This window comes from Octodon degus, unplaced genomic scaffold, assembly GCF_000260255.1.
Source record: "Octodon degus isolate 3935 unplaced genomic scaffold, OctDeg1.0 scaffold00290, whole genome shotgun sequence".
Classification (NCBI taxonomy): domain Eukaryota; kingdom Metazoa; phylum Chordata; class Mammalia; order Rodentia; family Octodontidae; genus Octodon; species Octodon degus.
Window position 1 is genome coordinate 1,313,408 of NW_004524866.1, and position 16,317 is coordinate 1,329,724.

A 16,317-nucleotide genomic window follows, 5' to 3' on the forward strand; every position below is an offset into this window, starting at 1 on the left:
TTCTCTAATTTTGGTCTGCAAACTTAGGTTGTTAACCATCCAGAAGACAAGCTTATTGTTATTACCATACAACTTAGGCTGTTAAGCTTAACCTCGCTGTCTGTCTGCATATCAAACATCCTAAGTATAACATGGAACAGGTATTTTTTATCAAGTATTGATAAGTTGAACTTTAAGTCCCCACAGAATATGATAAAAATTTAAAAAATTGAAATATATTTAAAAAATAGGAATAAGCAATTACATATGTTTACACATAAGTCTAGAAATCTAACCATATACAACCTAAAAGCACGACAGGCTCGCATCCTGCCTCCAGCCTTCATTCACCACCCCCTTTCTTTTTAAATAATCATCTACACGAGAGACAGCACAGCAGCAACTGGCATGTCATGACAAGCAGCATGTATTAAAAAGACCAGAATGACAGGCATTCCAAGCATGAACCTACTATTACAAATTGCCATTTTCAGTTCAGTTGCTTAGCTCACAGGTGTCAGTGTATATATGTTTAGTCAGGGTGAAAATCCATCCAGTTAACTGCTGGATTCAAAAATCATCTGAAGATTCTTAGGATTATTGCCTTACCCATGTTTTACATATAACTGTATGGCTTGTCACTGTCATGTTTCCAAGCTTTTCTTGCTCTTTCTTCATTGTCTGGTCTTCAAGTTCTTGTTTTCCTTTTAGTTGTATTATACCTTTCTTTTGTATTTCTTCTTTTGACGTCTTATACTAGGGAAACTATATAATATTTATACATGTGTGTCTGGTTTATTTCACTTAGGAGTGTTTCTTCAAGTGGCATCCACTTAAATATAAAGGCTTCCAGTTTATCATTCTTTATAACTGAGTAATACTCCATTGTATAAAAATACCACATCTTTTTCATCCTTCATCAGGTGACAGGCATCGTGGTTGTTTCCAAGATTTGACTCACAAATTGTGCTGGTATAAACATATTTACACATATGTCATTATGATACGTTTTCAGATCCTTCAGGAAAATTCTCAGTAAGAGAATAGCTGATTTGAAAGAGATTTCCAGTCCTAGTTTTTTAAGAGGTCTCCACACTGATTTCCATAATGATTGCACCAGTCCACATTCAGAAAATCAATGGAGAAGGGTTCCTTTTCCTCCAAAATTTGTTGTTGGTTGATTTCTTCATGAAAGCCCTTCTTTCTGGGGTAGCTATTATCTCAGTGTTACTTTAATTTGCATTTCACAGATGGCTAGTGATGTGGAGCATTTTTCCATAAATTTTTTCACTTCTTTAATTTCATCCTCTAAGAAGAGTGTATTCATCTCAGATGCACATTTCATGACTGGGTCTTTAAATTTGTAGGCCCTAGTGTTTTTTAGTTCTTGATAAATTCTAGAGAACAGACCTTTGTCTGAGTAATTATTTGTCAATATTTTTTCGACATTTGTGGGTTGCCTTTTGACTTTGTTGGTAATTTCCTTTGATGTGTAGAAACTTCTCAATTAGAGGAGGTCCCTTGTGATTTGGTTTTTGTTCATGAACTCTTTGCCTACACCTATGTCTTCAAGAGTTCCTACTGCTTTCGCTTCCAGAAGATTTAGTATTTCTGTTTTAATGTATAGATCTTTGATCAATTTTGACATTAGCTCAGTGCATGGTGATAGACCTGGGTCAAGTTTTAGTTTTAGGCACATAGAGTGGAAATTTTTCCAGCACCATTTGTTAAAGAGGCTCTCTTTTTTCCAGTGAGTATGTTTGGCTCCTTTGACAAAGATTAGGTGTCTTAGTGTGTTCATAGAGGCTTCAGTGTCTTGTAATCTATTCCACTGATCCTCAGGTCTATTTTGTTAGAAGTACCATGCTGCCTTTATCACAGTAGCCTTGTAGTATAATTTCAAGTCAGGAATTCTAATGCCTCCTGCCTTGTCATTGTTTGCCAGGATTGCCTATGCTATTCTAGGTCTTTTCTGGTTCCAAATAAATTTTTGGAATCATTTCTGTAGGGCTGTGAGGTATATTGGTAGTAGTTTAATATGGATTGCATTAAATCTGTACAACAATTTTGGGAGTATGTCCATCTTCATAAAGATGATTCTTCCTATCCAGGGCATGGAATATCTTTCCATTTTCTGAAATCCTCTATGATCTCCTTTTTAAAAGTACTGTAATTTTCCTTGAAAAGAACTTTGATTTTTATAGTTAGATTAATTCCAAGGTATTTCACTTTCCTCAGTGCTATTGTTTCTGTAATTCCCTCTCATTGTGTTCGTTATCTGTGTAGAGAAATGCTATTGACTTTTGGGTATTGACTTTGTATCCTGCTATGCTACTGAACTTCTGTATTAAATATAATAGCTTCTTGGCAGAGTTTTTTTGGATTTTTCAAGTAAAGTATCATATCATCTGCAGATAATGATACTTTAACTTCTTCTTCACTTATTCATATTCCTTTTATTTATTTTTCTTCTCTAATGACTCTAGCTAATGATTCCAAAACTATATTGAATAGGAATAGTGATAGAGAACATCCTTGTCTTGTACCAGATCTAAGAGTAAAAGATTTCAGTTTTTCCCCATTTAAAATTATGTTAGCCGTTGGATTTTCATAAACGGCTCTTATCAGATTGAAGTAAAGGCCTTCTATTCCAATTTTCTGTAGGACTTTGAACATGAATGAGTGTTGGACTTTGTCAAAAGTCTTTTCTGCATCAATTGAGGTAATAATGTGGTTTTTAGTCTTCGCTCTATTTATATAGTGTATTACATTTGTAGATTTTCGAATATTGAACCATTCTTGCATCCCTGCGATAAATCCTACCTGGTCATGGTGTATGATCTTGACAATTTGCTGTATTGTATTTGCTAGGACTTTATTGAGGATTTTTACATCTATGTTCCTGAAGGAGATTGGCCTGTAGTGCTCTTTTTTATTTGAGTCTTTCCCTGGTTTTGGTATCAGTAGAGTACTTGCCTCCAGGAATGATTTTGGAAGGATGGCTTCCTTTTCCATTTCATGGAAGAGTTTGAGGAGTCTAGGGACTATATCTTCTGTAAATGTCTTGTAGAATTCAACTGTGAATCCATCGGGACCTGGACTTTTCTTTGCCGGTAGGTTTTTTATTACATCTTGTATTTCATTTGCTGTTACTGGGCTATTGAGAGTGGTTATATCTTGTCCATTCAGTTTTGGTAATATGTACCTTTCTAGAAATCTGCTGATTTTGTCTATGTCTTCTGTTTTGTGAGAGTAAAGATTCTCAAAGTAGCTATTGATAGTCTTCTGAACTTGCACTGGGTCTGTGATAATTATACCCTTTTTATTCCCTATTGCTTGTAGTTGAATTTTTCTTTCCTGATTTGATGAGGTTAGATGGGTGCTTATCAATTTTAATTAATCTTTCAAATAACCAGCTTTTGTTTTGTTAATTCTTTGAACTGTTTTCTTCATGTCAATTGAATTAATTTCTGCTCTAATCTTTATCATTTCTTCCTGTCTTTGGGCTCCGAGTACGGTTTACTTTTCCTTTCGTAGTTGTTGGAGGTGCGTCATTAGGGTGTTTATTTATTCCCGTTCTTTTTTACTAATGTGTGAGTCCACAGCTATGAATTTCCCTCTGAGAACTGCTTTCATCATACCTCAAAAAGTCCGATAAGTTGTGCTTGAGTTTTCATTGAATTGTAGATATTGTTGAATTTCTTGTTTAATTTCATCTGTGACCCATTGGTTGTTAAGTACAGTGTCATTTAATTTCCATGTATTAGGGTATTTTTCTTGTTTCTTTTGTCATTTATTTCTAGTTTCATTGCACTGTGGTCAGATAATATGCATGGGATAATTTCTCTTTTCTTGCATATACTTAAGCATGACCTATGGACTAGTATGTAGTCTATTTTAGAAAATGACCCATGTGCAGCTGAGAAAAATGTGCATTCAGCTCTGTTCCTGTGGAACACTCTGTGTATGTCCAATAAGCCCATTTCTTTCAAGCTCTGGTTTAGTTCTGTTACTTTGCTAATTTATTGTGTGTTTGACCTATCTTTTTGGGATAAGGGGGTGTTAAGTTCTCCTGTTAAGTTTGTGGTATTGAACATTTTATTTTTCATGTCCATTAAGAATTTTTTTATATAATTGGGTGAGCCAATGTTCGGTGCATACATATTTATGAGTTTTACCTCTTCCTCTTGAATCTTTCCTCTAACTAGTATATAGTGGCCTTCTTTATTTCACTTGATCATTCTTGGTTTGAAGTTGAGACTGTTTGAGAATAAGATTGCTACCCCTGTTTTTTTCTGAGATCCTGGAGCATGTAGTATTGTTTTCAATCCTTTGACTTTCAGCCTGTGAATTTCTTTGAGCTAAATATGTTTCTTGTATAGAGCAGATTGTTGGATTTTGTTATCTAATCCATTATGCCAGTCTATTTCTCTTAATTGTTGAATTGAGTCAATTTACATTGATGGTTATCATTGAGATGTATTGACTTATGATTGACATGTTATTTACCTGCTGTTGTTTACTCCTTTTTCTCCTGTGTTTAATTGTTTGCCCTATTTAGTTAGTTGCTTTTGTTCTCCTTCATGGAGTTCAGGTCATTTTTGTCCCTCTCTAGAGCATTTTTCATAAGCCTATTTAGGGTTGGCTTTGTCATCATGAAATTCTTCAGTTTTTCTTTGTCATGGAAATACTTCATTTCTCCATCAAACTTGAAAGACAGTTTTGCAGGGTATAGTAGTCTGGGATGGAATTTGTTTTCATAGAGGACTTGACGTTCTCTGCTCCATGCTCTTCTTGCTTTCATGGTCGGTGAAGAGAAGTTGGCCGTAATTCTGATGGGTTTTCCTTTGTATGTGATCTGCTTCTTTTTTCTAGCAGCTTTGTATAGTATTCTTGTGCTGGATTTCTGGGATCTTGATGATTATATGTGTTGGTGTGCTTTTAATTGGATTGAGGTTACTTGGCTTTATGTATGCTTCTGTTACCTGGATGTCAGATTGTTTTCTCATATTTTGGTAGTTTTCCACTATTGCTTCTGCCCATATTTTTTAGTGTCATTTGTATTGACTCCTTCTTTCTCATTGATACCTATTAGTTTCACATTGTTCATCTCTGCATTGTCTTGCAAGTGATGAATTATTTTTTCCTGCATCCTAGTTGTTTTAGGAGATCTTTTTTTACCTTTTCTCTAGCCGCACCAGCATCTTCAAGATCTGACTCTCTGTCTTCACTTTCACTCACAGTTTTGCAGGCTTTTAATTGACATTTTAATTTCCTCTATATCTCTTTGACTCTGCTTCATGTGATTTATATCTTTCCTGTGCTGCGCATTCAAGGAATACATCAGTTTTCTAACCTCCTCTATTTTTTTTTATCCATATCTTCTCTAGAAGCAGTTACTCTTTTACTGCAGTTTTTTTCGGATTGGGTTTCCTCCACATGTTTCTGTATTTGATTCTTTACTTCAGATGCTATGAGTTCAGAGCTTTTTTTTATTTCAGAAATTAATTCCGCTCTGAGTTGCTCTATACCTTTCTGCTGTTGCTTTTTTACTTGCGATGCTATTAAATCATACATTTCAGCTGAGCTAGTGTCCTCTGCACTTGTTCTGGGTGGGCACTGGGTTTCCTCCATATGTTTCTGCATTTGATTCTTTACTGCAGACGCTATTAATTCAGGAATTTCTTTTTTTATTTTCAATATGAGTTCCTCTATACCTTTCTGCAGATGTTCCTTTATTTCAGTAGCTGTTGAATCATTGATTTCAGCTGTGTGATTCCCAGTTTGTTCTGTGCTAGTGTCCTCTGCACTTGTTGTGGGTAGGCTTGGAATCTGAGACTGCATTTTGCTCCTTCTCATTGTCATTTTGTATAGCACTGTCTTCTGACATTTGTTTTAGAGCTTTTGTACTGTTATAACCTTAGCACCTACTGAAATTCAGGTGCAGATCTACAAAGTTTGAATTTAACCATTTGTGCCTGCCTTGGGTCTGGCTGCTGTACTCAGCTCCTTCCATCGGCAGCCCTTGTGAGTGAACCTGTTGTTCCCCTCTGGCAAGATGTTCTGGTCCCGGACTAGCTGGGTGGTTATCTCTCCTACTCTCTCTTCAGGGACTGTAGCTGCAGAGTTTCACCTCAGGTATGTATGCCAGGCCTGAGCTGAGTCTGAAGGGGACATGGAGGAGAAGGAGAGAGGGGATGCTGTCCCACACACTCACTGGGCCTGGGCTAGGACTGGATCTTGGGGTCTGGAGAATGTGACAGAAGTTCTCCCTTGCTAGGCAGGAGTGGGGGTGGGGACCTGCGCAGTGTTGGGGAGGGTCCCAAGGGCGCCGAAGAGGGTCTCACTAAAGCTGCTTCCACCTGAGTTTGGACTGGACAGTTCCCACTCCCTGGGGCGCATGGTATCTGGAAACTCTCCCACACCTTCATGAATTTCTTAAGTTGTCTTGGAAGTGCCATATTTCTCCATCAATGTTATATTTTTACTTTACTTATTTATTTTAATTTTTTTTGCAGAGTCTCACTACACAGCTCAAATTCATAGTGATCCTCTTTCTTATAGCCTCCTCAGCACTGCGATTGTTATATTACTATATGTCAGATTCTTTTTCCTTGATGGGGATATTTTCTTTCATTACTTTGGAGAGCAGTTGTTCATTTTGCTTGCACTCCTGCTTTTTTTTTGACTCTATTCAATGTTGATATTCGCCTGTCATCTAGTGGCTGATGCACTAATTTTTCATAGTTCCTTGCTATGTTTAATCTTTCTTTTCATAATTGCTTACTGAAATTCAGCAGTCTAGACCTGATATTTGCTCCTCAATGTGGCTCATTTTGCAGTGTATCCTTTCAAGCATGTAACCACCCATGTGGCTTAAAAGTTAAAACTCTATTAAGAAATCACAAACGACTAATCTCACTCTTGTGTCTCAGCCTACTGGTTGCCTGTCCCGTGGGAAATCTTCTTCAGTAAGTGGTGCTGCAGCTTCCTGGTATTTTGCTGGGTGGGGCTGCAAGGTATTTGCTTTAAAATATTTTTTAAAGTCTTCTTTTCTAAAAAAAAAAATAGGTGCCTAATCTTTCTTATTTCCATGAAAGACAGTGTGTCCCTGGTTATCTGCATGTGTGTTGCCAGTCACTCTCCAGTTGCACTGTGTGGACTGCAGGTCCAGCGGGCCACAGGCTCTGTGCTGAGCGGATGAGGAAGCACAGCTCCTTTGGCAGAGGCCTCCCTTCCTGAGCAGTCTTGCTGTACACACAGCTTTCCAGGGAAAAAGCCTCTGCATGGTTGTTTCCTCTGAGCTGTCATTTCAGGGCAGACTCCTTGATATGGAATTGCTGAGTATGAAAAAAGTGAAGCTATTTATAACTTCTAAATACTGTGCAGTTTTCTCTGGGGGTCGTGACTTTTGTGCAGCTCATGGCAGTGTCTAAGAAGTTCTGTTCCTTCGCAAAGTGGTTAAGCTTTTGGGTCTTTGCCAGGTAGCTACATGATTTTTCTTCAAGGATTAATGCTGGGGCCATGTGGATTAAAAGCTTTCTTTCTAGGGACTTTAATCCAAAGCCAAGATTTAGAGCCCTTGTGCCCAGTCAGCTTTGCATCTTTTGTGTTCCCACAGATCTCTGAGGAGGCTGCCATCACCAGATGTCCTGAATAGCTGTTTTTCCCCCCTTTTTTTCCCTCTCATTTCTCATCAGCCTTTCCTGGCTATTATTTTGTGTAATGTCCTGGTTGCACCTCACTGGGCTGGAGGCAGAGCAAGCAGTGGAGTTTTCCTGTGGTAATCACCTGTGTGGGTGTAGGAGAGGCAGAGTCCTGCACTGTGACCTCTACTCATGGGTTTTGCCACTTTCTAGGACCTCAGTGAGGACAACCCAGGGTGGCTTGTCACCAGCTCTCTTCCCACTCTCACTCTCTGTGAACTGCCATTTGCATTGCTCACCTTTCTTGCACCCCTGGGCCTCAATGAGGGGTATATCCTCTCACTGTTTGAGAGAAGGGTGGGCTGTGTCCTTCCTGGGCCTCACCTTGGGAAACAGTTTCTAGCCACTGCTGCTGGGGTCTCACAGCTTATGTGATCTCATTAGAGAACATCCTGCCCCTCATCCTGTGAAATAGGCCCACCATGCAGCAGCCAGAATACACCTATGAAGAGAGAGCTGCCTGCAATGGTGCATTCCAGCCGGCCAGCTCCACAGTCCTCCAGGGCTCAGCACAGTGCTCTAAGTGAGCATGTTACAAGTCCTGGCCGTGCGCTTTATGTGCTGAAGTTTTGGGCCCCATCCCATGCCATTACTGCAGCAGTGATACAGATGTCTCATTGACACCCATGCAGATACCTCAAAAGATTTCTGCAATGTTGTTCAAGAAATGGTTCAGGATAGAGGCTGCCACAGGTTGCTGAGTGTCTCTGGCTTAGAGCAGTGGTTAGGTCAGGATGTGAGGACATTGGCTGGAGTGGGTGGAGACACCTTGTGACCTCTGGGTCCACATCATGGCTCTGCCTGAAAAGTCACTTATTTCTCAGAGCCTGAGTTTCCTACTCTTGTCTGGTGTACAATGAATGGATTGAATGTGCTTTCTCACCCTGAGTACCATGTGAAGGCGTCAGGATTCTTACCTACTATCACACTCCATTTTCAGATCAACAAGGCCTACTCTTTTTAAAAAACTTTTATTTTATTTTGAAGAGTAAAACCACAATCAAAAATTATAGCAGAAGTGAAGACAGAAACAGGGTAAAAAAATACATATACTACAGATTTTCAAAACAAGACTAACAGTAACAATGGATATATTACCTATTTCTATCCATAAATCTATTGCTCATATTAACAGATATAGCTATGCAAGATCATACAAATGATTGAACATTAACCCTTGATTTCATTAGACCTTAATATTTCTTCTTTTCTAAATTTATCTTAAAGATAGTATAATAATAATTGATAAGACATCAGAAATGGTACACACTTAGAATACCATGATGGCCAGTATTCAACCATTGTTTTCGTATTACACATTGCTGTCCTCAATGTAGTTGCTTAGATAACATATCAGCATAGAGTTAGTCAAGGTGAAAATTATAAACATTAACTGCCATTTTCAAAAAACTGATGAACATTATTAGTACCATCATGTCAGCCATCCTGTATATACACTTGCAATATTTTCCCCCTTCCTTTTTACCTATATTTTCTCCTTTCATCTTCATAGTTTAATCCTTATGTTCAGTTTCTTTCCATTTTACTATATCTATTATACTTCTTGTGTTTTATTTATTTTTTCAGGTTCTTACACTAGGAAGACAATACAATATTTACACATATAGGTTATATTTATTTCACTCATGAGTATAGCCTCTAATTGCATCCACCTACATATAAAGGCTTGGAGTTTGTATTTCTTTATAAGTGAGTATTGCTCATGGTATTGTAGGATACCATGACATTTTCATCTATTGCTCAGGTGATCAGCATTTTGCTTGTTTCCAAGATTTGGCTATAACAAATTGCAGTGCTATATACATGGGTACACACATACCACTGTTCTATGATATTTTCAGTTGTTTTGAGGAAATATCCAGAAGGGGAATAACTGGATTGAATGTGATTTCCAGTCTAGGTTTTTGAGGAGTCTCCACACTGATTTCCAAAAGGGTTGTGCCAGTGCATATTCCCACCAACAGTGGAGAAGTGTTTCTTTTTCTCCACAGCCTTTCCAACATTTATTATTAGTTAAATTTTTATGACATTCTTTCGGGGGTGAGATTGTATCTAAAAGTTTTTTTCATTTTCAAATGACCAATGCTGTGGAACATTGTTTCATGTATTTCTTTGCCATCTATATACCTTCCTCTGAGATGTGTGTATTTATCTCAGAAGCCCAGATTTTGAGGGCCATTTTTTTCATATATTGTAAAAAGAAGACCTCTGTCTGAACATTTGTTGGTTAAAATTTCTTCCAATTTTGTGGGTTCTCTTTTCACTCTGTTGGTGATTTCATTTCACATGCAGAAATTTCTGAGTAAGATGAGACTCCAGATGTTGATTCTTTGAAATATTTTCCATGCAGTTTGGCTTTTATTCAGGAGACAAACTCTCTACCTACCCCTATGTTTCCAAGATTTCCACCTACTTTTTCTTCTAGGAGATTTAATGTTTCTGTTTTAATGTTTATATTTTTAATCAACTGTTACTTTAGTTTTGTGCATGGTAATAGACCCAGGTCTAGTTTTAGTTCTTGGCGTGTGGAGAGCCATTTTTACTAGCAAAATTTGTGAAAGAAGATTTCTTTCTTCCAGTGAACATGTTTGATTCCTTTTGTCAAAGATAAGATTGCTTAGTGAGCTTGTAGTTGTGTTTGCATCTTTTAATCTGTTCCACTTATCCATGAGGTTCTCTTTTTTTGCCACTATCATGCTGATTTCATCACAGTAATTTTGTAGTATAAATTCTATTTTTATGTATTTAATACAGGGTCTAGAGGGTCTCACTACACAGATCAGACTTGTAACTTGTAGTGATCCTCCTGTTTTCAGCCCCCCAAATGCTGAGATTACAGGCGTGAACCACCACACCCAATTTCAATTGCAGTCTCAGAGCTCCCAGGGTGGGTCTGCCATGGCATGCAGTAGATCAAACCCCTGCTAGTAATTTTCTTTTTTTAAATTTTAGGATCTTCTTTGTGAAGGTTTTTTTCTTGTCTTCCAAGTAGAGCATCAAGTCATTTTCAAATAATGATAGTTTGTCTCAGATTTAGCTATTCTTATTCATTTTATTTCTGTCATCTAATGGTTCTAGATAATTGCACAGCTATATTGAGTAGTAATGGTCAAAGAGCACATCCTTGCCTTATGGCTGATTTGAGAGCAAAAGCTTTCCTTTATTTTTCCATTTAGAATTATAATGGCTACTGGTTTTCATAGATGGCTTTTTATCAGATTGAGGTACAGGACATCTATTCCAATTTTGTGTACAGCTTTGATCATGAATGATTGTTGGACTTTGTCAAAAGTATCTTCCAGATTTATTGAGATAATCATGTGATTTTTGGTTTTGGCTCTATTGATATGGTGTATTCCATCTGTAGATTCACATATGTTGAACCATGCTTGCATCTCTGGGATAAAACCTACCTGGACATGGTGCGTAATCTTCTGATGATTTCCTGTATTTTATTTGCTAGTGATTTATAAAGTGTTTTTGCATCTTTGTTCATGAGGGAGACTGGTCTGTAATTCTCTTTTTGGATTGAATCTTCCTTTGGTTTTGGTATCAGTATAATACTTGCCTTTAGGAATGTTTTTTGGATTATTGCTTCCTCTTCCATCCACTAAAGTGTTTCATTTGTGTTACTCAAAGTTTTCATATCAGTTTTGATAATTTGTACCTATCTAGGAATCTCTCCATTTCTTCTATGTCTTCAGTTCTGTGAAAGCAAAGATTTCAAGACAGCTGTTGATGATGTTTTGAATTTCCACAGCATCTCTAGTAATTTCACATTTTTTTGTTCCTTATTGCTTGGATTTGAAATTTCTCTTTCCTTTTTTTTAATGAGGTTTGCTAGGGGTTCATCACTTTTATTTAATCTTTCAAAGAACCAGCTTTTTTATTCAGTAATTCTTTGTATTTACTTAGTCAACTTTAGGCTTGGTTTGCTACCTTTTTCTAAAAGCTAAAGGTGCAACATTATGATATTCATTTGTTCTCATTCTGCTTTCCTAATGTGTGAGCTCACTTCCATGAATTTCCCCCTGAGAACTCCTTGCAGTGCGTCCCGCAAATTCTGGTAGGTTGTGTATGGATTTTCATTGGACTGTAGATGCTGTTTAATTTCTCACTTAATTTCATCTCTAACCTGTTAATTGCTAAGGAGGGTTTTATTTAATTTCCACGTTTACAGGATTTTTGTGATTTATTGTTAATTTCCAGTTCCATTCCATTTTAGTAAGATGATATGCATAGGATAATTTCTGGTTTCTTACATTTACTAAAGCATCTTCTATGGATTACTATATGATCTCTTTTAGAGAATGTTCCCTGTTCAGCTGAAAAGAAAGTGTATTCAGATATTCTTTGATGGAACACTCTGTATAGGTCTACTAAGTCCTTTCATTCAAAGGTTTGGATCAGTTCTGCTACCTCTTTCTAATTTTTATCCACTAGACCTATCCTTTTGAGATAACCTGGTGTTAAGGTCCCCATTAAGATTGTGAAATTGATTATTAGATTTTTCATGTCCATTAAGATTTGTCTTATATAGTTGGGTGCTCCTGTATTTGGTGCATACATATTGATGACTATTATTCTCTTCCTCTTGAATTTTTTTTCTCTAACCAGTATGCAGTGACCTTGTTTATCTCATTTAATTATTAGTGGTTTGAAGTTCAGATTGTCTGATAAAAGGATAGATATCCAAAATTTTTCTCAGCTCCTAGAACATATACTATTGTTTTCCATCTTTTAGCTTTTAGTCTACAAAAGGTTTTTTTGGGGGGGTAAATATGTTTCTTATATTCAGCATATTGGAGTTTGTTTCTTCTAGTATTCTTTTTATTTATTTTTTTTCTTTTTTGGTTCCTGGGGTTGAACTCAGGACCTTGCACTTGCCAGACAGGCGTTTATGATGTTGAGCTATATCCCCATCCCTTGATTTTGTTTTTCAATCCATTCTGCCAATCTCTTTTGTTTAATTGGTGAATTAAGTCAATTTATATTTGTGGTTATTATTGATATATACAACCTTATATTTTTCATGCTAATTTCCTGTTGTTAGCTCCCTATTTTTGACCTGTGCTTAACTATTTTCCCTATTTGGTGGGTTCTTTCTGTTGTCATTCTTGTAATTCTGGGCATTTGATCCCTTGCTAGCATATATTTTAGTACTGTGTGTAGGGTTGGTTTGGTTGTCATAAATTTCTTTAATTTTTCTTTGTCATTGAAGTATTTTATTTCTCTATTAAACTTGAAGTTGAGTTTTTCAGGGAATATCAATGTGTTTGGAATTTGCTTCAGTGTAGGACTTGCAATGGTTTGTGTTCATGGTTTTTGTTGAGAAATCCGCTATTATTGTGACAAGTTTTTCCTTTAAGTATGGTACGTTTCTTTTCTCCAGTGATTTTTATTTATTTATTTTTATTTTTTAAAGAGTACATATTAGAATAAAAACAGCAAAAGTTGCAAGTGATGTAGTATTATACTTAACAAAGTAATGTCAGTTTGACACTATTTGTTGTAATACATAGTATTGTCTTCCAACAAGTTCTTGATTTTGCTGGATGTATGTATATAAAATTGGAAGAAGAAAGAAAAAGAGCAGAAATGTGTGAAAGATTAAGAAGAAAAAAAGCACAAACAGTTGAAATAAAGGAGACAAGACCAATTAAGTAATATCTGCTCCTTTCCATAGACCAGTAGAAATGTGCACTACCATTATCCAAACCATTCTGCTTGCAAACATAGGTGAATCTCTTTCCCCCACAAACCCTAGTGTCTGTTGTATGTTATGAGTCAGTGCAGGAAGAAATGGTGGGATGAGCCAATGAATATAGCTTCAAACTTCTCACTGAGATTAGTCTCTCTCTAATTGATTCCACAGCCACAGAAGCATCTCACACTAATTGAGTGCTAAATGCAGGCTAAAGAATGTGCATAACTACTTTGTGGAACACAAACTACCTTCTCTATTGACATCCACCATTTACACTAAGTTTACACAATGGTAGCTAATAACATCCCAAGCAAGGGATCAGAGAAAAGACAGAGAGCCATCAAGAGAAGCTGTTATCTGCAGCCTTGAATCCCAGCTTGCCCAAATTTACAAGTGAGAAACAACGGTCCTTTGTGTAGTCTTCCTTGCTCCCTTGGGACACTAGGCTTTTGTTTCAGGTCTATATTTCTATACCTGTCCTTCCCCTGCGCACAGTGACACTTTCCTCAAAAGGAAATATTCATAAGTAAGACCAAATTAAAAAATAAGTTCATCCAGTTTTCCCAGTATCTATTGTACTCTTCAGATTGTATTTTCTTTTTCAGATTCTCACACTAAGGAGACAATACGATGTTTGCTCTGATTTATTTCACTTGAGAGTATGTTCTGTAGGGGCATGCATTTACTGACAAAAGACTCAAACTTATCCTACTTTATAGGTGAATAATACTCCATTGTATAAAGTTTCAACATTTTCATTATCCATTATTCAGTTGATGTGCAACTGGGTTGTTTCCAGGAAGGAGCATATACATTTATAATCATTATCTCATTCTCTTGTAGTGTTTCCTTAAGAAATATGAAGAGACCTTTTTTTACTCTTTGGATGATTTTTGGCTTGAAGTGGATAATGTTCCAACCAGGATAGCTACCCCTGCTTTTTCTGATTTTCTGTGTGATAGAGAATTGTTTACTATCCTTTGACTGTTAGTCTGTGAATTACCTTTTGAGTTAATGTATGTGTTATAGGTGGCATATTGTTGGATTTTGTTTATTAATCTACTTTGTTAGTCTGTTTCTTTTGATTAGTGAATTAAGGCCATTCACATTGATAATTATAACAGACATGTATTGGTCTCTCTTTGTCATGTTCTTTTCCTTCTGTAGGTTCCATATTTTTCCCCTCTTTTCAACTACTTGCTCTGTTTTTTGGTCCTTTGTGTTGTTCTTCAAACTGTGGTCACTTCTGTACCTTTCAGGAATACTTGCCAGTATGCTTTGTAGGGTTGATTTGGTGGTCATGAATTTCTTCTATTGTTCTTTGTCATAAAAAGATCATATTTCATCATTGAATTTGATAGTTGTGCGGGGTACATCGATCTGGGTTGGAAGTTATTATTTTTTCAGGACCTGAAATACTTCACTCCAAGCTCTTCTTGATTTGAGAAATTTGCTGTGATTCTGATGGATTTTCCATTATAGGTGATGTCTTTGTTCTCTTTTGCAATTTTTAATATTATGTTATTTGCTGAATTTATGAGATCGTGATTAGTATGTGTCTACATGTAGATTTACTATAATTTTGTCTGTGTGTAGTTCTATATACCTTGCTTACATGTCTGTCAGGTTCTCTTCTCATGTTTGGAAAATTTTCTGTTATACTTCTGCAAATAGTCTTCTTATGTCATTTGTGCTATGTCCTGCTACTTCATTAACACTTACTATTCTTATATCTTTTTTTGCATTGTCTTATAGCTGATAAATTTTTATTTCCTGGATCCCTGTTAGTTTTATGACACCTTTCTTTCATATTCATGAGCTACACCACTGTCTTCAAGGTCTGAAAGTCTGTTTTTGGTTTCATTCAAGAGGTTTTGCCAACTTTCAATGGAATTTTTAATTTCTCAGATATCTGTTTCAATGTGTTTCATGAATTCTAATACTCTTTTGTATTTTTCATTCAGTCAGTGTGTCCATTTTTTTTTTTTTTTTTTTTTTTTAGTGAAACCAAGGATCAGACTCAGGGCCTTGTATTTGTCATGCAAGTACTTATTACACGGAGCTATCTCCCCTGCCCCCTCCATCATTTTTCAGTTCTCCTGTATTTTTCTTTTATCTCTTCTTTAGCTGTGTTGAGCCATTCTTCCATGATTGTTGTTATTTCTTTTGGGACCTAAGAGATTATTTTTCATCCTATTTCTTTTATGCTCTGAAGGACTTTATTTTTACTTCAGTTGCCATCATTCATTTAAGAGACTTAAGGTTTGTGATTTCCAAGTTCTTCTATGTCTTTCCATCTTCGATTTGTTCTTGGTGAGCTAGAGGAATGACATGGCCTTTTGCTCCTGCATTTTGGCAATTTTGAAGCTCCCATTATTCAACCAGAGTCCCAGAGTGTGCCCAGAGTACTTTTAAGTTCTTAAAAGATTGGACCAGTGCTAGCAGAACCTCCAAACCTGTACACCGGTAACTAAGGAAGATCAGAGTTTACCAGAGTCCTGCATGCTGCCCAGAGTCTGCCAAAGTTCTTAAATGGTCTCTAGCAGCTTTTAGAATGTTGTTCTTATGCTGAATTTTTTTTGAATCATGATTATTGTAGGCTTGGGTGTAGTTTTAATTGGGTTGGATTGATTTTATTTGGAGATCTATATGCCTTGATTATCTGAATGTTAGATGGTTTTCCCAATAAGGAAGTTTTCTTCTGTTACATCTGCCCAGAGGCTTTAAGTTCTTTTGGATAACTCCTTCTTTCTAATTGATGCCTATCAGTCTTATGTGGTTCATCTTGGCAATAGCTTGCAGCTGTTGAGTTATTATTTCCTTGATCTTTATCATTTTTATCAGTTTTTCCTTTTAGATCACTTGCAGCAATGTTGTCTTCAGGAATGAAAGTCTATCTTCACT

General features: G+C 36.6%; 1 protein-coding gene across 1 annotated transcript in view; it reads right to left on the minus strand.

Annotated features, from left to right (window-relative positions):
* The window catches only part of LOC101565086 (vomeronasal type-2 receptor 116-like), a 48,173-nt gene that overhangs the window by 4,258 nt on the left and 27,598 nt on the right, over positions 1–16,317 (minus strand). Inside the window, 1 exon segment of the mRNA XM_023707443.1 lies at positions 14,293–14,397. Coding sequence (XP_023563211.1) covers positions 14,293–14,397 — 105 coding nt within the window.